Source organism: Xenopus tropicalis, chromosome 7 (assembly GCF_000004195.4).
Source record: "Xenopus tropicalis strain Nigerian chromosome 7, UCB_Xtro_10.0, whole genome shotgun sequence".
NCBI classification, from domain to species: domain Eukaryota; kingdom Metazoa; phylum Chordata; class Amphibia; order Anura; family Pipidae; genus Xenopus; species Xenopus tropicalis.
This window is the reverse complement of record NC_030683.2, coordinates 59025881-59048934: the sequence shown is the minus strand read 5'-3', so window position 1 is coordinate 59048934 and position 23054 is coordinate 59025881. Positions and strand designations below refer to the sequence as shown.

The following is a 23054-nucleotide window of genomic DNA, read 5'->3' as shown; positions in this document are numbered from 1 at the left end:
TGCATCGCCATATCGCCTTTGTTCAAATGACCAGAAGCCAAGTTTTTTACAGGTATTCTCTACTAAAGCATTCAAAATAACAAATGGTTTTCAGGATAGGGCAATTATTGGGGGAGGGTAAAATAGATTTTTTAGATTAAAAATTTTTAGTGTTACTTTTCCTTTAACTCAATAAAACATACACTAAATGCACAAGGGCCCTTTTCCTGTAAGTAATTGTGATGTTCAGAATCACTGCTGACCATTTAGATATCCACTCTTAACACAAGAATTGTAATATATGATTGGTTTGACAATGGCATAGACCCCAATGCAGAAAGAAATTTCCCTTTATTAACCCTTAATTAATTAATATGTCTAGGGAGTTGTGAGATAGTTGAGGTTTTATACTATGAGTTACCAGTTCCATATAACTTTTCATTTAGATATCCACTCTTTACACAAGAATTGTAATATTTGATTGGTTTGACGATGGCATAGACCCCAATGCAGAAAAAAATTGCCGTTTATTAACCATTAATTAATTAGTATGTATAGGGGGTTGAGAGACAGTTGAGGTTTTATACTATGAGTTACCAGTTCCATATAACTTTTCATTTGCAAAGATGTGATTATTAGGGAGTCGAATTTGTTTGCAATGTATGTATGTATGTATGTACAGTATATCTTTATTTATAAAGCACTACTTATGTATTCAGCACTGTACAGTAGAATACATTAAAGGAAGAGACTACCTGAGACAATCCTGGGAAATAGTAGGGTCACCTCGCGATTCAGTAGTGATCCTTTGGTCTCCACAGATCAAATTGGGTGTCTGTTTCCTTTCCTTGAAATTAAGGATTGCTGTGGTAGGAAAAGTGACTGCTTATAGGTACCAATGTTTTGTTTTGTTTTGTTTTTTCTGTGGGATTTCTGATGACAAGGCATGTAATAAATATGCCAAAGAGATATTTGGTGAGGTGAGGTGTAGTGATGTATGTATGTATAACTTTATTTATAAAGCGCCACAAGGGTACGCAGCGCTGTACAATCTTACAGAATACAAAAGGGCTGATTCACTTAAGTGCGATAAATTTTATCGCACGCTTTTTTGCGTTAAAATAGACGCGATAATTAGCGCGCAATTCACTATAGTATTATCGCGTGCGTTAAGTCGCCATATCGCATGCGTTAATTTTTGCACGACCGCATGCGTTAATTTTTGCGCTGAAATGAATACGTTCGCATGATTCACAAACACTTAGGCGCGCTAAATATCGCATTGGTCTATGCGAAAATTAACACCTACTTCAGGCAGGCGATAAATTATAGAAAAGTACAGTAAATGAGTTTTTGGCAATAAAATATGAACTTAGCAGTGTTATTTATTCAAGTATGTGTTTTTTTTACGAAATTTTACTAAAGTCTTGGCATGTATGGCTAACATGATGTGCATATTCGCTACTATAGCGGTGAATATCTAGTCGCCACAATATTCGCGTTTTGTCGCGACAAATACACTACACGTTAGATTTTGGCGACTATTCGCCGTTTGTAATCTCGTGATAGGCGCGACTTGCAGCCATTTTGTGTCAGAGCCTGCAGTGATTCAGAGAGCCAACATGCCTGGGGTATCGGAGCTATGACTGGTGGAGAGGCGCTACATCTGCCGCTATCTCCTGCGCTCATCCTATGATAGGCAGCCGCTGGGGATGGTAGGGGTCCACGAAAGGAAGAGGGCAATCCTCCACAGGCTGATGGGGAGGTTAGAACACCGTTTTGCCCTCCGAATGGACCTCAGAACTCTATGGTCAGAGGATATGAAGCACAGGAGTCCAGAATTAATAGCTGAAATAGCGGAAGGTAATTATTGTACTTTTAAAAATGTAAGAAATGTATATTCTATATATATATATATATATATATATATGTATGTGTGTACAAAACTAGAAAGAATATGCCGCACACTCAGGTCTTAGATGCAAAAAACAAAAAAAAATTTTATTTGGATCAAGGACTTGATACAAATAAAAAAATTTTTGTTTTTTTGCATCTAAGACCTGAGTGTGCGGCATATTCTTTCTAGTTTTGAATGCTCACTTTATACTGCACCCAGGCAAATTATTACTTCGTTATACGTGAGTGCCTGCTTTGACCTGTTCCTATATATATGTGTATATATGCATGTTTTTTCAAAAACCACACACAATAAAGTTCACAATAAAGAGGGATTTTTAAATATGTTGTGGCATTTTGAAAACAAAAATCCATATACACACACATATATATATATATACACATCTATTTGCCAAAACATATGCCTAAATAAGTTTAAAGCAGGGGGGAAACAGCAGTGAGCGGCCCATAGTCATTTGGGGAAGGACCACGAATGTTTTAGGGGGCCCTGGCTAACAATGTCTGTGTGTCCTTTGTATTGATGTGAGGGTTCACAGGGGGAGGGAATGCAAAAATGTACCTTCACCCGCACTCCCTCAGCTCTCCGACCATTCAACGCTCGGTGCACAGTGTTTAGAGGGATTGGCACCCTCCCCAGAGATTCCGGATAGGTAGATAACAACGGCACTCAAGAGCTTAATACGGGACTATGCCCTTCAAATACTTTATTGCGGAAAATGCATTTTCTTGAGTGCCTTTGTTATCTACCTTCACTGGGGGAGGGGCCATTGGGGGCGTGGGAGGGCCCCAAAAATGTTGTTTTGAGGGGCCCTGTTATTTATGATGGTGGCCCTTTGTGTGTGAATGTATATATATATATATATATATATAATATATTTAAATAACATATTGCAATACTATCTCACAGAACTTCAGCTAGATGTAGCGCCTCATCCAGAGGCCCAACACCAGGCCCAACCCCAGGCTGCAGAGGCTCCACAGGCACCTGAGGCCCCCGAGCCACCCGAGGCCCCCGAGGCACCTGAGGCCCCTGAGCCAGCAGAGGCCCCCGAGCCACCTGAGGCCCCCGAGGCCCCCGATGCCAGTTCTGCTCCCCTGGCCAAAGACTGGGAAGAGGCAAGTCCTCCGACCGAAGAAGTGGGGACCCAGACATCACCATTCCGGATAGACCTCACTCTTCGGTCCATACAAGAGGACCGTGCCTCCATGAAGGCCCAGTTGGCCAGAGTGGAGCAGAAAGTGGACACATTTATGGGCAGCAAGCCCTAAGTTTTTCTAGTTTTATATTTTTTTAGTTTTAAACATTTAATTGTGAAAATAAAAGTTGTTTTATTTTTGTACTTTTGAACTGAGTAATGTCTAATTATTTAGCTTCATTGATATGGTTTTCTATACTTTCATGTTGTTTCTCCTACACTCTTACATTTATCAGTAACAGCATCAATATGCTATATGGTTTACATTTTTGCAAATATTCTGCCAACAATTTTGTCTTTAGCCCATTTTGCTGAATAGTAAAGCTTGCATTAATTAGTACGTAGCGTATTTTCTGGTGAGTGTGATAACTGCCAATCAAATGTTTTGTTGGCAGAATAATTGCAATATTATATTTGTCCCCATTTAATAAAGTGCCCATAACATATTTGCCATTTATTCTGTGTCTAAAATCTCCCACTTAATTTAAGCCACTTTAGCAAACCGACCCCTAAGTATTTCGCTAAATATTCTTAAATGCCCCCCCCCCATTTTATTATCTCTAGCACTTCTTTTTTTTTGTTACTTATATTTTTATTGGTTTTTGGATTTTTTTTTTGCAAATAAACATTTATACAGCACCTCTCTAGCACTCTGTGCTCTCCCAGGGCAAAATGTCGCCAGTTTTATGCTGACGATTGCCGCGTGTGTAATGTTGCGACAATTAGCACGTGCGATAATTAGTGTGCATGCGAAAAATACCGTGCACGTTATTTACCGTGACAAAAATATTGCATGCAGTATCGCACGTAAATTAGCGCAAGTATGCTAATAGTGAATCGTACGTTAAGTCGCGAAAATTTAGAAGCCATAAAATTTTTAACGCACGCTATAAATAGCGCACGTTAAAACGCACTTTAGTGAATCGGCCCCAAAATTACATACAGGGAGGACAAGTGATATAATAAATAAATACAATAAATATATATATATAAGTGCCATGTGGTATGTGACACAGTAGGAAGGAGGTCCCTGCCCCATAGAGCTTACAATCTAAGTGGTTGGATAACATACAGGCACAAACCGGAAGGTAAGAGTGCATCAGGTATGGGCATTTGCCCTTAAGCGCAGGACTGGCCAAAATAATGTTTTAGTGCTCCAGAAGGTAACAGCTGAGCGTTTTCTTAAAGAGAGTGGGTGAGTTTTCCCTACAGAGGGATTCAGGGATAGAGTTCCAGAGGTAAGGAGCAGCGAGGTAGAAAGGTTTAAGATGAGAGAGGGCAGTGGGTGTGGATGGTGTAAAAAGATGGAGGCTCTGAGAGGAGCGGAGGAGACGACCAGGAACTTGCAGGGAGACCAGTGAAAAAATGTAGTGAGGAGCAGAGGAGTGAAGGGCTTTGAATGTTTGCAGAAGGATTTTGTAAGCTATCCTTTGCTTAACAGGCAACCATGCAAGAGAGCTTAATTGAGGCTGAACAGGTTCCCTCTTAGGAGAGAGCAGGAGGATCCTGGCAGCAGAGTTTAAAATTGATTGCATGGGAGAGAGGTGGGAGTCTGGGAGGCCGGTTAGTAGGAGATTGCAGTAATCTAAGCGGGAAAGGATAAGGGCATGTATTAGTGTTTTAGCTGTTACTTGTGAAAGAAAGGGGCGTATCTTGGCAATATTGCGGAGGAAAAAACGTCAGGTTTAATATGGTTAGAGAAGGAGAGTGACTGGTCAAAGATAACCCCAAGGCAGCATGCAGAATTTGCAGGGTTGATGGTCCCTTTTCCGTTTGTCATGTAGGATTTGTTGCCTTGCCTGCTTGACTGCAATTTCTGTTTCTTGTTCCTTATGTTCTTTATTGTGTCTCCAGGCTTCTAATAAGCTGTCTTTGAATCTTTGTGAATTAATAAAAAATTTGCCATCCCAATGATAATAGTGTTGGTTAGGTGAAACCAGGGTCACAGTGATAGGGGCATAATCTGATGATTATGTCATGTACAGTTGTGTTTTGCTCTTGAGGGAATGTGTGTTGGCTTAATAGTATGTAGTCTATTCTCGTATATAAATCTTGCATATATCAATTCTTGATTAAAGGGGTGTGTGATTCTCCAGGAGTCGAGGAGCTATAGCTTGCTCAAGAAGGAACAGAGAGGGTTGGAGCATTTTGGAGTGGGATTGTGTGTGAGTTTATTTCTGCCACAAAGAGGTGTTTGTTAGGAATATCTATTATCTGTTGTAGTATGTGATTGAAGAAGGTATGTGAGGGTGAGTTTGGGGCATACATTTTGCAGAAAACATGTTTCAAAGTGAATCTGTCCCTTGACTATTAAATATCTGCCTTCGGCATCTTCTATTTTGTTGATTAATTTCCAGTTTAAACATTTATGAATGGCCACCTCTCTACTATGTGTTGTGTAAGGGGTTTTTGCAACACATGCCTATGCTGCATAGTTTTGTGTGTTCTGCGGAGTGATCTGTCTCTTGTATCAGTGCTAGCTTGAGGTGGTGGAGAATTATGTAGCGTTTAACTGGGTTATTGATGCCTCCTACATTCCAATTACCCTGTCTATGTTAGGCGCATGTTGTGTTTGTGCCATAAAATTACATAGTATAGCTTCCTTGAAATTGCTCTGTTGATCTATTATTTAGTGACTCAGTGAGTGTTCTTGGTCCCGCCTCCTCCTCAATGGCAGGTACAAGAGATACTGAAAAATGAGGAAGAAAAAAAAAAAGATAAACTTAATATTATAAAATTTAAGAACATTCAACTTTGTAATGTGAACAGGCTAGAAGAGCCCATTAAAACTGTAATGAACAACATATTCAAGGGTGGGAAAAGGTGGTCTATGTGGCCAGTGTTTCTCCATAGTATATTGTATCAAGGTGGCAAGGGAGAGGTTTGAAGAAGAGGATAAAAAAGGGGGGAAATTGGGAAGGAGCGGGGAATGTTATCCCTTATGTTGTCTATTTTATTTCTTATGCCAACTGGACAGATGCTGACTATTAATATTATTAGTAATGACAAAAAGGGAGTCAAATTGCTTACAGTTAGGGTTGTTATGCCAGCATTTTTTACATCTGTATTGGGGAGGCTGGGGTCCTTAACAGTAACACAGAAACATAATATTAATAGTTATATTAATAGTTTAATAATATTAGTTTAATATTAATTCATTTCTTAAGTAATCTTAAGGATATTTCAGAAAATATTTGTTTGTACTGTTAAGATATGCAAGTAACACATATAGAAAGTTTTGCATAGTGAGCGTCTCTTATGTTTGAACCTAATTAGTATATTCAGTTAGGGATATTGTCTAGAATTAGCTGAACCTTATTCAGCTTTTTAGATGAGGTAAACCTCCTGAAGCCAGTGCTGGTCTGCTCCAAATATTTTTGCTTAGTCCATGGTGTCTTTGTGGAGACTATTGCCAGCAGTCTATATGGAGCATATAAATATACTCAGTTGGCAAGGTTGTTATGAGTTTCAAAGATCAGAAAAATAATAGTCAGACTGTTGTGTATTTGGCATCAGTGGTTATGTTGTATTCAACTTGTCGAAGGTGTCCCTTTATGTAAGATTCGAGCCTCAGTAATTGTCTGTATTAAGTTTTTAGCCGGTTTTGCACACATGAAAATTGTCATCCCTTTTTTGTCACTGCTTCAGTCCTTCAAGGCTTCTTCATACCATACTAATCCTTTATAAGGGGAACTATATCCAAACAACTGTTTATGCTTTTATATATATATATATATATATATATATATATATATATATATATACACACACATACTACCACACTTTAATTTTTTATTTTTTCTCTCTCTAGTTCTGGTTTGGGAAGTTGGACTTTGTTCGTATACTGCCAAAAAGCTGACAAAACCGGCAAGAGAAAAACTCATTATGAAAAGCCTTGTATTTTAATCATACTATCATATTCATTTGTGGTTGCAAAAAATCTTTCTACCTCTCTTTTTTTCCATTTTCTTAGTTTTATTTACCGTATAATTTGGAATTTAATTGCTTAATTCTCTCACTAAGGTAATTTGTACCCTAGCAACTGGGATAGCTGCTAAGCAAAAAGTGAAAAAACTAATAATGATAAAATGCAGATCAATTTCAAATTTAGTATGATGTAGAAATATTACTTTCTACATCATACTAAAAGTTAACTCAGAGGTGAACAACCCCTTTAACCCTTTTAATGCATTATGAAGTATATAAACATATCACTTTTTATTTATGAACAATTTTCTTTTTTGTCTATACCACAGAGATTTACTGTTCCCTTCTTTTGTTGGTGACTCCGGGCTTCATGTTTTCCGCATTGAAAAGATGAAACTGATCTCTTTACCTTCTGAAAGTCATGGAGTTTTTCATTCTGGAGATACCTATCTATTGGTTTTCAATTCTTCTGAGAGCAATAGCATCTTTGTCTGGAATGGTGAGATGAAGGAAAGATAAATGTGGCTTTACAGAGAGAAAGAAGAACAATGTTTGAGAAAATAAAAACAAGTCGTGGCACAATTCTTTGTGCTGCAACATGGCTGTCCACATCAGGAGCTCCCTCCACGTGCAGATGGCCTACGATTGGGTGGGCAATTTAACAGGTGCCCTTTAAAGGGGAAGGAAAGGCTAAGTCACTTGGGGGTGCTAAAATGTTAAGCACCCCCAAGTGACTTGAATCACTTACCTCATACCCCGGGCTGGTGCCCCTATTAGGAGAAAACCGCACCAGCCCGGGGCACCTGGGGCGATTCGCTTCCTCCTTCCGCCTTCCTTTCCCCTAGACTCCGAGTCCGAAGCATGCGCAGTAGAGTGAAAAAGCCGACTTCTCTGTTAAAGTTCGGCTTTTCACTCTACTGCGCATGCGCGCGCAGCGAGTGAGGAAGGAGGAAGCGATTGCTGCTACCCCGGGCTGGTGCTGTTTTCTCCATACAGGGGCAAGGTAAGAAGGTAAGAAGGTAAGAAGGTAGAAGGTAAGCGATCTAAGTCACTTGGGGGTGCCTAACATTTTGGCACCCCCAAGTGACTTAGCCTTTCCTTCTTCTTTAAGTAAAAAGCATTTAGTTCAGCATAAAAGAATGTGGCCTTGAGCAACTTGAAAGTGCGGTAAAGATTAAACCACTGGTGCAACTCAGCACAGGTCAGTTAAGAGTGCTGTGCTGTCATGCTGGACCTAGATATCCCCTCCGCCTGACTGAGTGGGTGTATGCACATATAGTAAACTTGCTAAATGTACTATACAACACAAATATTTTGTTGGTTGCACAGGGAATACATGGTCAATTAGATCCACATTGGCAGCATTGCTCTCTCCAAGAAAGTACTTTGTGCTGGTGTGATTTTTATGGAAGATGCACACTGGCCCTTGCCCCAAGTTTAATGATTTGACATTCTGAAGATGACCACCATATTGACACCCCCAGTGTGTTAATCTTTATCTCACCTTTACATTAGATTTCCAGGACCTTAAATTACATTTTCTTTTTTTCACTTTCTTCTTATCAAAGTTCTGATGCATGCCTATATCTCCTGTCACTCCAGGAAGTGATACTTCTGTGGATGAGAGGGCAGCTGGTGCCATTTACAGTTTCCAGTTGCATAAGCACCTTCGTGAAAAACCAGTTCAAAACCAAGAAACACAGGGAAACGAAAGTGCTGAATTCATGTCACTTTTCCCTCTTGGTGTCACATACCTGGTAAGTCATATTGTCATAAAATTAAAGTCAGCTACAAAAATCCAAATAGATTTTGTCATTTAGGTTATTCACAAAAAAAAACCTTCTTTTTAAAAAAACAAGTGCATGGTAAAATGTTTCTATGATGTAGTTATAATTGCAGTGTTCCTCTATATAGTGTTGCATTTACAGTATTTAAAATACATTTGCTATAGAATAAGTGGCATGGTTAAAACGGAACTGATCAATGCTGTATGACCTACCCCAGCCTAGATATTCCCATCTGATAACACCATGTCCCAAAACTAGAAAAGTGTTTTGTGCTTAGTTATTTTAATGTATGTGCTTTTGTAAAATTTTTGTTGTTGTAAAATTTTAATGCAGCTAATATTCGATCAAACCCATAACCAGTGTTTGATGCCATTGCCATTGCAGTTATGGATTGTGGAATCATTATTATGCTTGACATGCCTCTTAACAATATTAGCCAGGGCTAAGAGCAAGGCATCACAGGTTGTGACCCCTTTACAAATGGCTAGTTCCAGACCTTAGTGAATAGAGTATTTTAAAGGAACAGTTCAGTGTTAACATTAAACTGGGTAAAATAGATAGCGCAAAATAAAAAAATATTTGTAATATAGTTGGTTAGGCAAAAATGTTATCTATAAAGGTTGGAGTGAGTGGATGTCTACTATAATGGCCAGAACTCTGCTTCCTGCTTTCAGCTCTCTAACCTCTTAGTTAGTCAGTGACTTTGGAGGGAGGGGGGCACATGGAATAAAACTTTTCAGTTTGTTTGTGAGCAAGCAGTTCAGATTCAAATTCAAACTAACTGAACAGTTATGTCCCACATGCCTTCCCCCTCAAGTCACTGATTAGTTACTGACTGCTAACAGCTTAGAGAGCTGGAAGCAGGAAGTAGAGTTCTGCCTGTTATGTTAGACTAAAGTCTAAAGATGGCGCCGGTGAGGATGGCAGCCGTTGCTCAGTGTCCTGCTCAACTTTGCTTTTTTCTTATGTTCGTCGTGTTATTTTTTAGTTTTTTGCAATCTGCAATGCTCTCATCTCCTATGACAGACAAACTCTCCTGGACATTCGACAAAATTCACAATCCAGACCTTCACAGACCGATTTTTTTGTGCCTTGGCTACCTGGGCAGAAGAAACACGGGAGGAAAAGGGGGGAAAGAGCCGGGATCCTGGTCAGGCTGAGGAGCAGACAACACCGTGCCCCACTTCCCAGCATTTTTCTAGCGAACGTCCAGTCTTTGGAAAACAAGCTATATAAACTAAGAGCCAGGATAACTTTTCATAGGGACATTAAAAACGGCAACGTCTTTGTTTTTACAGAGACATGGCTGGACCCTTCCATCCCTGACTCAGCCTTTGTCCCTGAGGGACTCTCCATTCACCCCTGGGACCCGGGAAAATGCTGGGGAGGTGGCGTGTGTGTAATGACCAACAAACGGTGGTGTACTGATGTACAGACAGTTTCATTGGGGTGCTCTCCTTATCTTGAATATCTTATGATCAGATGCAGACCTTTTTATCTGCCCAGGGAGTTTACGGCAATATTTTGTACAGCTGTTTATATTCCCCCCCACGCCGACACCACATGGGCATTGGATGAACTGTTTGATGCTATCAACCGGCAGGAAACATTACACCCAGAGGCTGCTTTTATCGTGGCTGTCGATTTTAATAAAGCCAACATGAAGAAGGTTCTGCTGAAGTTTTACCAGCATGTAAACTTTCCAACGCGTGGTGAGAACATCTTGGACCATGTTTACACTTTGTACGCACATGCCTATAAAGCCCGCCCTCGACCAGCCTTGGGCAAATCCAATCACTTCTCAGTCCTGCTGCTGCCAGCCTATAGGCAGAAGCTGAAACGCGAGCAGCCTATGACGTGTTCGGTTCAGCGCTGGACTGACCAGTCAGACAGCACCCTGCATCACTGCTTCAACATCACGGACTGGGAAGTCTTTCGGACTGCCGCTGATAACAACATCAACAACTACGCTGAGTACATAACGGACTTTATTCACAAATGCATCAATGACGTCGTACTGCGAGCTAGCAGATGTCTTCACAGACATGTTTAACCTTTCCCTGCTCCAGTCTGCTGTCCCAGCATATTTTAAGAGGACCACCATCATCCCTGTCCCTAAGAAAATGAATGTGAGCTGCCTAAATGACTATCGCCCAGTAGAACTCACCTCTATTGCCATGAAGTGCTTTGAGTGTATAGTCAAGGCTCACATCATATCTTTACTCCCTGCTTCACTTGATCCACTCCAGTTTGCCTACAGGTCAAATAGATCTACAGATGATGCAATAGCAATTGCACTTCACACTGCCCTCACCCACCTGGACCAGAGAAACACATATGTGCGGATGCTGTTCATTGACTACAGCTCCGCTTTTGACACCATCGTACCATCCAGACTTGTCATTAAACTCCGTGACCTTAACATTGGTTCCTCCCTGTGCAGCTGGATCCTGGACTTTCTGACAAACAGACCTCAGGTTGTTAGGATCGGCAACATTACCTCATCCACACTGACACTTAGCACCGGTGCCCCCCAGGGATGTGTGCTTAGCCCCCTGCTGTACACCCTGTTCACCCACGACTGTAAACAGCTCCAATACTATCATCAAATTTGCAGACGACACCACCATCATCGGCTGCATTTCTAATTGAGATGAGTTGGCATACAGGGCAGAGGTGAGAACCCTGACATCATGGTGCCGTGACAACAACTTGCTGCTCAACGTCAGCAAAACTAAGGAGCTCATTGTGGATTACAGGAGACTGCAGGGAGGAGGCCATACCCCCATTCACATTGAGGGAGCAGAGGTGGAGATAGTCAGCTGCTTCAGATTCCTGGGCATCAATATCAGTGAGGATCTTAGTTGGTCTCACCACATTGGTGTGATCACAAAAGCTGCAAGACAATGGCTCTTCTTTCTGCGGCGCCTGAGGGGGTTCAGCATGGACTCCAGAATACTCACAAACTTCTATTGATGCACCATTGAGAGTATTCTGTCCGGCTGTATCACCACCTGGTATGGAAGCTGTAATGCTTTGGACCGCAAAGCTCTGCAGAGGGTGGTGAGATCAGCACAGCGCATCACCAGGACTGAACTGCTAGCCATGCAGGACCACTACAGACAGCGCTGCAGGAGGAAGATGCAGCGGATCCTCTCTGACCCCAGCCAGTCTTTTCACGCTCCTACCATCAGGCAGGCGGTACAGGAGCATCCAGTCCTGCACCAGCAGATACAGAGACAGTTTCTACCCACAAGCCATCAGGCTTCTGAACTGCTGACATTCTGCACACACCAACACACACTCACCACAACTACTGGACTCTTCACAAGGTTACTTTAAGCAAAGCCACTTTAAATCCTCACTGCACAATTTCAAATTTTTTTATTGTAAATACTTGTACCTTTATTGCACACTTTTATTATATTTAATATTTGTATTTTTTTTTTGTCTATGTAAAGTTGGGAGGAACACGGGTCAAAAATTTCATTACGGTAATGATGCTTCATTGTTATTTGTATATGACAATAAAACTTGAAACTAGACATCTGCCCACTCCAGCCTTTATAGATTAAATTTTTGCCTAACTAACTACATGAAAACATTTTTATTTTTATCTATATTACCTAGTTCCATTTTTACACTAAATTATTCCTTTAAGAAATATATGTTATTAGTGTTCCTTCACTGGCAAAATATATTTTAAATAGCTTGCTGTACCAGTTAATTCTTACATGGTCTGTATCATCACACTGTTGTACAAAGAATCAGGGAACTAATACAAACAGTGCAACTAATACATATCATTAACAAATAATGCAAAATCTACACCTTTAAATTAACTTTTGAGTTATGTTATAGAATGTCCTAACATTGCAATTGGTCTTCATTATTTATTTTTTATAGTTAATTATTTCTCTTCTGCTTTTTTCAGCTTTCAAATTGAGTCACTGACCCCATCATCACATAAACTATTGCTATGTGATGCTAGAATTTTATTGTTTTTGCTACTTTTTATTACTTATCTTCCTGTTCAGTCCCTCACCTATTCATACTGCACTCTGATTTAACCACTGCCTGGTTGCTAGGGAAAATAAGAACCTAGCTGGATAGCTGCTGGAATACTAAACCACAGAGCTGAAGACTAATTGCAAATTGTCTCCGAATATCACACTAAAAGTTAATTTAAAGGTACACTACATCTTTAGTCACTATGTCTTGGAGTTCTGGAAAACATATTAGGAAAATAAAACATGATCAGCTATTCAGCTGTTATCCTGGCTTTTGCTTCAAAAACCCAGTGGGTGAGCTTTAGCCTATAGGATAAACCCATGTAAATTAAAAAATTTTTTAGTAGCCTTAAGGAAGTTGTTCCCAGAATCTCTTTGGTCTATTTGAATATGTATGAGGTGGTCTCCTCAACCCTTTTGACTTGTTCGAAAATTAAACAATTTTGCATGCTCTCAGGTTGTTATTACTCATCGTACTAGAGGGATCATTTAAGAAGACCTCCCGATGTAAATGTTAGAACATTAAAAGGAGCAAAATTGCATCCCTTAGTGCTCATTTGAAAAGCACTTATGTAAGAGGCTCCTGCTGCCCTCTGTACTTCATGCCAGTACAATGCAGCCCTGTCTGTAAGTACAAGACTCATTTGCACTGCATCTGCCAGCACCAACTTGCAAAACTGAATGACATGTAAGACAGGGAATTGGTAGGGGCATGGTGGGGGGACACCAACCTTTTGAATGGTGGGGCCAAGTGCACGACAGCTTGTGTCTGTTTTTTGCACTTTACACCTGCAATATCATCATTAAATGAGTATACACAATCTATTTCATCACAGCATTACAAACATGTGTACATTTGTCCTATACATTGCGGTCATATTTCTTTTTTTGTGCTCCCTTCTTACTCTATTAGGATGGTGGTGTTTCATCTGGCTTCCACCGTGCATCCCAGGACACAGTGGCACCCACCTACCATCTGTATCATGTAAGGGGGAGGAAACAAATACGAGCAGCTGAAACAGAGTTAAAATGGGAGAGTTTCAACAAAGGAGATTGCTTTATTCTTGATACTGGAAAGGTAACTTGCTCTAAATAATGCAATAAGACCCAACATTACTCATGGCTAACAATCTTTTATACACCTTTAGAAAATGTATACCTTCTGCTATGTCTGACATGTCTCAGGTGCATTACTTTTCTTAAACAAAACAGCAACTATTCAAACAATGCATTGAGCAATACTGTGAATGTAGTGTCCAGCTTATCAGCTTATACCATCTTAAGGCTTTATTTTGATGTCTACATCAGTGATATTCTAAAACAATTTGCTAAAAACAAGTTTAGGTTTATGTTTAGCAGTTCTCCAGTTTGGAATTTCATAAATTAACTTAACTTAGCAACCAAACATTCGTTTGAATGAGAGACTGGAACATGAATAACAGAGGGTCTGAATAATAAAATAAGTAACAAAAAGTAACAACAATAACATTATAGCTTCACAGAGCAGGGACAGAAACGGTGACCCTTATTTAAAGGGTGTAAACAGGCAGAATATTAGGACAAAAAGTTCAAAAACTATAAAAAATGAAGACCAGTTGAAAAGTTGCTAAGAATGGGCATGGGTTTTGATCTAACACAGCATAAAATTAAACACTATGCCTGCCCATAAGTAAACAAAAGGAATTCTGGGAATGAATTCCAAACTACAGACTGGTTTCGCCTTTCTTGAGTCTCATGAGTATAGTGCAGGGTTTTCTGATACGCATAGGTAGAGTCACCGTGTGGTTACACAAACAAATCATTAAGGTTGAGGAGACTGCCTCATACAGATACAAGTAGAAAAATGTTTTTAGGAAGAGTCACTTGTCTTGGCAATTCATCTGTGGGGCATTTTTCCCAATCATAGGCCATGATATGAAGTGCTTGATTAGAACAGCATGATTCTGTATTTTTAAATTTACTTTAAAAATAAGCAGATTAAAAGAAACAGTGGACAAGTGATGGCTTCACCCACTTGTATGTTACTTGATCAACTCTTACACACTCACAGAACTCTTTACCAGATTAGATTGAATAATAATGCAAATCAGTTGGTTGCAAATGCCATCTCAGGATTCCTCCATGAAAGTGGCCTCAATCAATTTTCATGTATGCCCAGCTGTTAAGGAGTTATTGCCGTGTTAAACAAAGTCAACAACTAGAATGCATCATCAGTTTTAGTCCCAATGTACTCCAAAGAACTGTTTTGGCAGGCATACCATTGTCCACAAATGCCAATAACTTTGTTTATGAGAGTTAGTTACCCCTACTTTGTTGTTTCTCTTCTACATTCACATCTTTTGTTTTCTAAATTATGGACTAGAACCTCACTTCCATAGGGGTCATTTACAGCTGCAACTGCAGTTGTGGTCAGGCAAAAATGGACACAGCCATTGCATGAATTGTAACCATTCATTACTTGTATCCAACACGCTTCATGCCCATCCTCATAGCTGCATTTGGCACTGTTGCATCCGTCCCACCTACTGTTCCAATTCATGCACAAGTGCGCCTATTAATACATTGGGAACCTTTGAAGGTTGGAGGGATTTCACAGAAGGCTATCTCAATAGGCACATCATACTTAAGCCTAAAGAATCATGCTCAGACAGCACTTTGCTGAAATTATTAAACCCCAGTTGAATTTGATTTGTCAAAACCCAAGTATGCATGCCTTTTATCAAATTAACCACAATTCTGTTGGATACCACACCCCCTCTCAACCACAACTACACACTCCATGTTTATGTATTTTTGTAGTGATCAAATGTCCAGCTGTCCTTCTGCAGATTTACTAACTGTGAAATTTGCAAATATGGACACCTGCATTTTCACACCACGTCCACCTTCAGTAGTATAAGTAATACAAAATGCAAAGGATTTAGCAATTTAGCACAGTACTGATCATTGTTGCACCCCTCTGTGGCTCAAATGAAATTTGTTTTCCAAACCAATTATCTACCCAGATACAAACTATTTCTGCTTGACATTTTTCCCAATTTAGAGCATAAATCTATAGTTTGGACAGAATCAATCTACATACAAGAGAATGATTTGCCTTAATCTAGTTTATTTACCTATTTGAAGAAACTAATATAATTTATTTGACAGGAAAGAGCACTTTAATCATGGTATCATGATTAAGCCTTTTACCATTGTATTAGTCTAGAGTAGAGTATCCAATTAATGCCACTCTTAAACTGAACCTAATTTCATACCAAAATTAAGAATTGTGGTCCATAAATACATCAAACTCATTGACAATTCAGTGTTTCACTCATAGTAAGTTAGGTTGAAAAAAGACGCACATCCATCACATTCAACCATAATGCCAAACTTCTAGTTGATCCAGAGGAAGGCAAAAAACCCCATCTGAAGCCTCTCTAATTTTCCGTAGAGGGGAAAAAAATTCCTTCCTGACTCCAAGATGGCAATTGGACCAGTCCCTGGAACAACTTGTACTAAGAGCTATCTCTCATAACCCTGTATTCCCTCACTTGCTAAGAAGCCATCCAGCCACTTCTTACAACTATGTAATGTATCAGCCAGCACAACTGATTCGGGGAGGGAATTCTACAACTTCCCAGCTCTCACAGTAAAAAATCCTTTCCGAATATTTGAACAGAACCTCCCTTCTTCTAAACAGAGTGGGTGCCCTCGTGTCCGTTGGAAGGACCTACTGGTAAATAAAGCATTAGAGAGGTTATTATATGATCCCCTTATATATTTATACATAGTTATCATGTCACCTCTTAAGCGCCTATTCTCCAGTGTTAACGGACCCAACTTGGCCAGTCTTTCTTCATAGCTGAGACTTTCCATACCTTTGCCAGCTTAGTTGCCCTTCTCTGGACCCTCTCTAATTCAAAAATGTCCAGTTTGAGCACTGGAGACCAAAACTGAACAGCATATTCGAGATGGAGCCTTACCAGCACTCTGTAAAGACGAAGACTAACACCCTCCTCCCGTGAATCTATACCTTCATAAAGCCATGCTGATTACTGCTCATAATGCCATTCTCCAGTACATAATTTTGTATGTGATACCTTAACAAGCCTTCAAATAAATAGCCCAACACGGATGTCAAACTTACAGGCCTATAATTGCCAGGCTGAGATCTTATTTCCTTTTTAAATACAGAAATGACATTCGCCTTCTTCCAATCCCTAGGTACCATACCTGATGAAAGAAAGTATGAGAATATCAGAAACAAAGGCCACTGTAAATCTGACCCTAGCTCTCTCAGTACCCGAGGGTGTACTGGCCTAGGTGCCTTGTTCACATTTATCTTGTGTAACCCTTTGTCCACCACTGCGTAGTTGGAGCTGAGGCAACAGTGAAGCTTTAAAATACACACACCAAAAGGATTATTAGGAACACCATACTAATACGGTGTTTAACCCCCTTTCGCCTTCAGAACTGCCTTTATTCTACGTGGCATTGATTCAACAAGGTGCTGAAAGCATTCTTTAGAAATGTTGGCCCATATTGATAGGATAGCATCTTGCAGTTGATGGAGATTTGTGGGATGCACATCCAGGGCACGAAGCTCCCGTTCCACCACATCCCAAAGATGCTCTATTGGGTTGAGATCTGGTGACTGTGGGGGCCATTTTAGTACAGTGAACTCATTGTTATGTTCAAGAAACCAATTTGAAATGATTCGAGCTTTGTGACATGGTGCATTATTCTGCTGGAAGTAGCCATCAGAGGATGGGTACATGGTGGTCATAAAGGGATGGACATGGTCAGAAACAATGCTCAGGTAGGCCATGGCATTTAAACGATGCCCAATTGGCACTAAGGGGCCTAAAGTGTGCCAAGAAAACACCCCCCACACCATTACACCACCACCAGCCTGCACAGTGGTAACAAGGCATGATGGATCCATGTTCTCATTCTGTTTACGCCAAATTCTGACTCTACCATTTGAATGTCTCAACATAAATCAAGACTCATCAGACCAGGCAACATTTTTCCAGTCTTCAACTGTCCAATTTTAGTAAGCTCGTGCAAATTGTAGCCTCTTTTTCCTATTTGTAGTGGAGATGAGTGGTACCCGGTGGGGTCTTCTGCTGTTGTAGCCCATCCGCCTCAAGGTTGTGCGTGTTGTGGCTTCACAAATGCTTTGCTGCATACCTCGGTTGTAACGAGGTTATTTCAGTCAAAGTTGCTCTTCTATCAGCTTGAATCAGTTGGCCCATTCTCCTCTGACCTCTAGTATCAACAAGGCATTTTCGCCCACAGGACTGCCACATACTGGATGTTTTTCCCTTTTCACACTATTCTTTGTAAACCCTAGAAATGGTTGTGCGTGAAAATCCCAGTAACTGAGCAGATGGTGAAATACTCAGACCGGCCCGTTTGGCACCAACAACCATGCCACGCTCAAAATTGCTTAAATCACCTTTCTTTCCCATTCTGACATTCAGTTTGGAGTTCAGGAGATTGTCTTGACCAGGACCACACCCCTAAATGCATTGAAGCAACTGCCATGTGATTGGTTGATTAGATAATTGCATTAATGAGAAATTGAACAGGTGTTCCTAATAATCCTTTTGGTGAGTGTATATCCCATTATTGGCTTATCACAAACCTCTAGTTTTAGGGGGGTATTATTGCAAATAAAAATCACAATACATTTGTGGGAAAATACTCCTACCTGTGTCTGACTTTTGCTACTGGCAAAATATTTTGGATATTGGAATTATCTCCACCAAGTTAGTTAAGTTCAGTACTTTTATTTAAGTGATCCAGGCCAGATGTACCAGGCAGATTCACTTGAACTGCACTCTTTTTATTAATAAGAATAATGCGAAACATTGTTTTATCAATTTCCTTTGCAATCCTCGTTGATGATAGCTTTGCACTGGATTTTCTCTTCCCCCAGCTCAGTTAGGCAGGATTTATCTTAGAAAAAGATTGAACTTAACATTTTTTACTTTACTGTAATTATGTATGTAACTTTATGTAACATACACACAATAAGATAACTACAATCTGTACCTACAGATGTTAGAAATGATGATCTTATAGAGTTAGTACATTACATGTACATTACATATGGACAAGGCACACATCGCAGCAAACAATAATTCTGAGAAGAGATAAAAAGATATTATAACCTCAAGAAAAGACTCCATAACTCTGTACAGGTATAGGATCCGTTATCTGGAAACCCATTATCCAGAAAGTTCCAAATTACAGAAAGGCTATCTCCCATAGACTCCATTTTAAACAATTGATTCTAATTTTTAGAAATAATTTCCTTTTTCTCTGTAGTATTAAAACAGTGCATTGTACTTGATCCCAACTAAGATATAATTAATCCTTATTGGATGGAAAACAATCCAATTGGGTTTATTTAATGTTTAAATGATTTTTTAGTAAACTTAAAGCATGGAGATCCAAATTATGGAAAGATCCCTTATCTGGAAGACCCCAGATCTGAGCATTCTGGATAACAGATCCCATACCTATACCAACATCATATAAAAAATAATCTTTATTATTAAATTACCTGTTATAGTTCATGGTACAAAACACTTAAGACACTTCAAAGTGTGGTTATAATGTTTGGTCTATATCACAACATATGCAAATATCTGTGAGTAGTGATGGGTGAAATGTTTCGCCAGGCATGGATGCGTGGCGAATTTCTGCGTTTCGCCGATGGTGGATTGTTTAGCGAAATGAATGAAAAAATTTGCAGAGGAAAAATTTGCTGTGCGTCCAAAAATTGTCACGGGCGACAAAACAATAGCCGCAGGCGTCAAAACAATAGCCGCGCAACAAAACAGTAGCCACGGGCGACAAAAGAATAGCCTTGGGCAACAAAAGAATAGTCGCGGGTGACAATTTTTTTTGACGCGCAACATTTTCACCGTTTCGCGAATTTTTTGGTGAAGCGAAATGAGACAGATTCGCTCATCACTATCTGTGAGTTTATGTATCGGTGCAGTGTTTACTTTCTTGTACTGTTACAACTTGTAACAAGCACTGAATTTTATGGACTGTAGGGTAGAGCCCGTAAACTGCCAGGAGTACCTTTTAGGAGTTGCAGGAGAGCCCTGCCCTTTTGGGGCCCCAGACTCTCTGGGGCGGAGCGGACAGGGATCCTACATGCGGCCAAGGTATTCCTGTGAATGTGGTACAAGAAGGGATCAGGCGGAGGTGTAGTCAAGTCAGGCAGCAGAGATTCGGGAGTCAATATACAGGCAAAAGTCAAAAACCAGCAAATGATATAAGGCTTTAGCAAGGATCAAAAAACTCAGAACCAGCTTTGGCAATACAAAACAAACCAGAAACCACTTTTAAATTCAAATTTGGCACCAAAAGTGACGTCAGCGCGTGCCCAGGAACAGCAGTGCCGAGGTGCGCTGAAGAAGGATGCGTCGTGGAGCACACCTACATGGAGGAGCCCGGGGACCAGCACGCATAGAGGTAAGAACGAGTGCCGGACACCTGGGCCTCCTTAAAGTATCCCCCCACCGGGAGCTTCCAAGGTTTCCTGGGAAACTTTTTGTGGAAGAGTTTTACCAAGCGCGGGGAATGGGTATCTTTAGCTGCCACCCAACATCTCTTCTCAGGACCAAACCTCTTCTGATGAATAAGGTATTGAACATTACCTCTAACCTTGCAGGAATCTACAATCTCCTGGACTTCAAATTCATATGCCCATCAACAGAAACCAGAGTTGGAGGAGGAGAGGCAGAAGAAAAGGCATTACTTACCACAGGAGGAAGACATGGAAGGAGTTTGAAATATTCATATTGGGAGGGAGCTCAAGCAAACTGGATTGATGACTTCCTTATCTTGGAAAGGACCAATATGACAAGGACCCAACTTTGCGGGGACACAAAGCTTGATATTCTTGGAGGATAACCAATTCGGAATCTCCAACTGTGAAACAAGGAGCGGGTCTATGACACTTATCTGCTGCTTTCTTTTGACGAAGAGACGCCTTTACCAAAGCCTGATGAGCTGAGGACCAGATAGACTTGAAATAATGAACAGCAGCTTCAGCGGCAGGAACATCGACTTTGAGCACAGAAGGAGTTAGAGAAAGAGGATTCCGACCATAAACACAAACAGAGAAGAACCTAAAGCTTTGTGTTGGAGATTATTTAAGTGAACTCAGCCCAAGGGAGTTCAGACCAGTTATCATGATTTTGAGAGATAAAACAGCAAAGAAACTGCTCCAGGACTTGATTAGTTCTTTCAGTTTGACCATTACTCTGAGGATGATATGCTGAAGAAAAATGTAACCCAATTCCCAACAATTTGCAAAAGGCACGCGAAAAGTGGAAGACAAATTGGACCCCACGGTCAGATACAATGGATGACAGGAAACCATGTAAAATCTCTTTAATGAAGATATCAAGTATAAATAAATTTAAAGCAACTGGACTTGTTTGGTAATCATTGAAGACATTTCACTACTCATCCGAGCAGCTTCTTCAGTTCAACTGACTGGTATGGGAAGTCCTCAGCATATATACTCTTCCACTAATCCAATCACAATGGCACTTTGTAACTCTTCAAAAAGGTGACATCTGAAACTCTTCTTTGTCCAAAAGAACCTATCAGACAGGGTACTTACTCAGCCAGAAAAGGACGTGCTAGCCAAGGGGCTAAACTATGCAGTGACACCACAACACATCCCAGTGGTTGAGCTCATCACAGCCACAGAATCTGCCATCAATAACAACCATATAAAGGTGGAGGAAGCAGAACAACTCAGACTAAAAGTGTCAGCTGCGTTGTCAAAAGCCAGAGCACCCCCCCTAACCTTACTACACAAGAGAGGAGAGCTCTCACATCTCTTAGTAAGGACCCGAACATCACCATCCTGCCAGCAGATAAAGGGTGATGCACAGTTGTGCTAAACACAACTGACTATCACTGCAAAATGACCTCGCTACTCAGTGATAGCAATACATATGAACCTTTAAGGAGAGACCCAAGCAGCAGTTACAAGAAAAAAGGTGATAGATTGCCTACAACAACTTGAAAAGGAGGAAGCCATTGATCGAGCTTTATACCACTGCCTGTACCCCAGAGAAGCTACACCATGCTTATATGGACTCCCCAAGATACATAAAGATGGAGCACCACTCAGGCCTATTGTCAGCAGCATCAATTCAGTGACTTACAGCATTGCAAAATACTTGGCCAACATCTTAGCCTCATTGGTAGGTAAAACAGTGCATCATATCCAAAATGCCAAAGAGTTTGTCACCAAGATTCAAGAAGTTAAACTAGAGGCAGAAGAAACTATGGTATCATATGATGTCACTTCACTGTTCACATGTATACCTACCACAGGTAGGGACTAAGGGATCATCTCGTAAACTGCCTTGAGTACCTTTTAGGTGTAGCAGGAGAGCCCTGCCAACTCCGGTGTTCACTGACGCCCTTTTTGGGCCCTGGACTTTCTGCGGCGGAGCGAACAGGGATCCTACAAACGGCCAAGGTATTCCGGTGAACGCGGTACAAGAAGGGATCAGGCAGAGGTGTAGTCAAGTCAGGCAGAAGTCGGTGGCAGGCAGCAGAGATTTGGGAGTCAGGCAAAGGTCAAAAACCAGCAAGGCAAACGATAAAAGGCTTTGGCAAGGATCAGAAAACTCAGCTTGGGCAATACAAAACAAACCAGAAACCCCTTTTAAATTCAAATTTGGCACCAAAAATTACGTCATTGTGTCCACTGGAACAATACGCACCAGGCCACACTGAAGAAGGATGCACCGTGGAGTGCCCCTACATAGAGGAGCCCAGGGACCGTCGTGCATGAGGTAAGAACACACGCCGGACGTCCGGGCCTTCTTACACTGAAATATACATTAGGTTCTTAAAGAGAGTTGTGTTTATGAAGCCAACACTGCAGCCAGTTACCATAATGTACCATCAAAAGAGTTGCTAGATATATTTATATATTTTGATTCTAACCTCACTACAGAGGTAAATAATTGTTTCTATATAATTTATAACAAATACAATGAATGGGGGTGGAATTTTATCAGAGTTATTACTCTCCAACATAAAAGGGGATATTATCAGGTTGATTTAATGCAATTCTTACATACTGTACGAGAAGTAGCCTGTGGAAATGTCACATTTCAAGTTGTAACTTGATACGAAAAATTAGACATTTAGGGGCAGATTTATCGAAATTCACCCACTTTCTTTATATTCGTATA

At 40.5% G+C, this 23054-nt stretch overlaps 1 protein-coding gene across 1 annotated transcript in view; it reads left to right on the top strand.

Moving 5' to 3' along the window:
• capg (capping protein (actin filament), gelsolin-like) overlaps positions 1 to 23054 on the top strand; it is a 100883-nt gene that overhangs the window by 18489 nt on the left and 59340 nt on the right. Inside the window, exons 3-5 of the mRNA NM_001011294.1 lie at positions 7349 to 7518; positions 8622 to 8776; positions 13730 to 13894. Of these exons, the coding sequence (NP_001011294.1) occupies positions 7349 to 7518; positions 8622 to 8776; positions 13730 to 13894 (490 nt within the window). The remainder of the gene's footprint in view (positions 1 to 7348; positions 7519 to 8621; positions 8777 to 13729; positions 13895 to 23054) is intronic.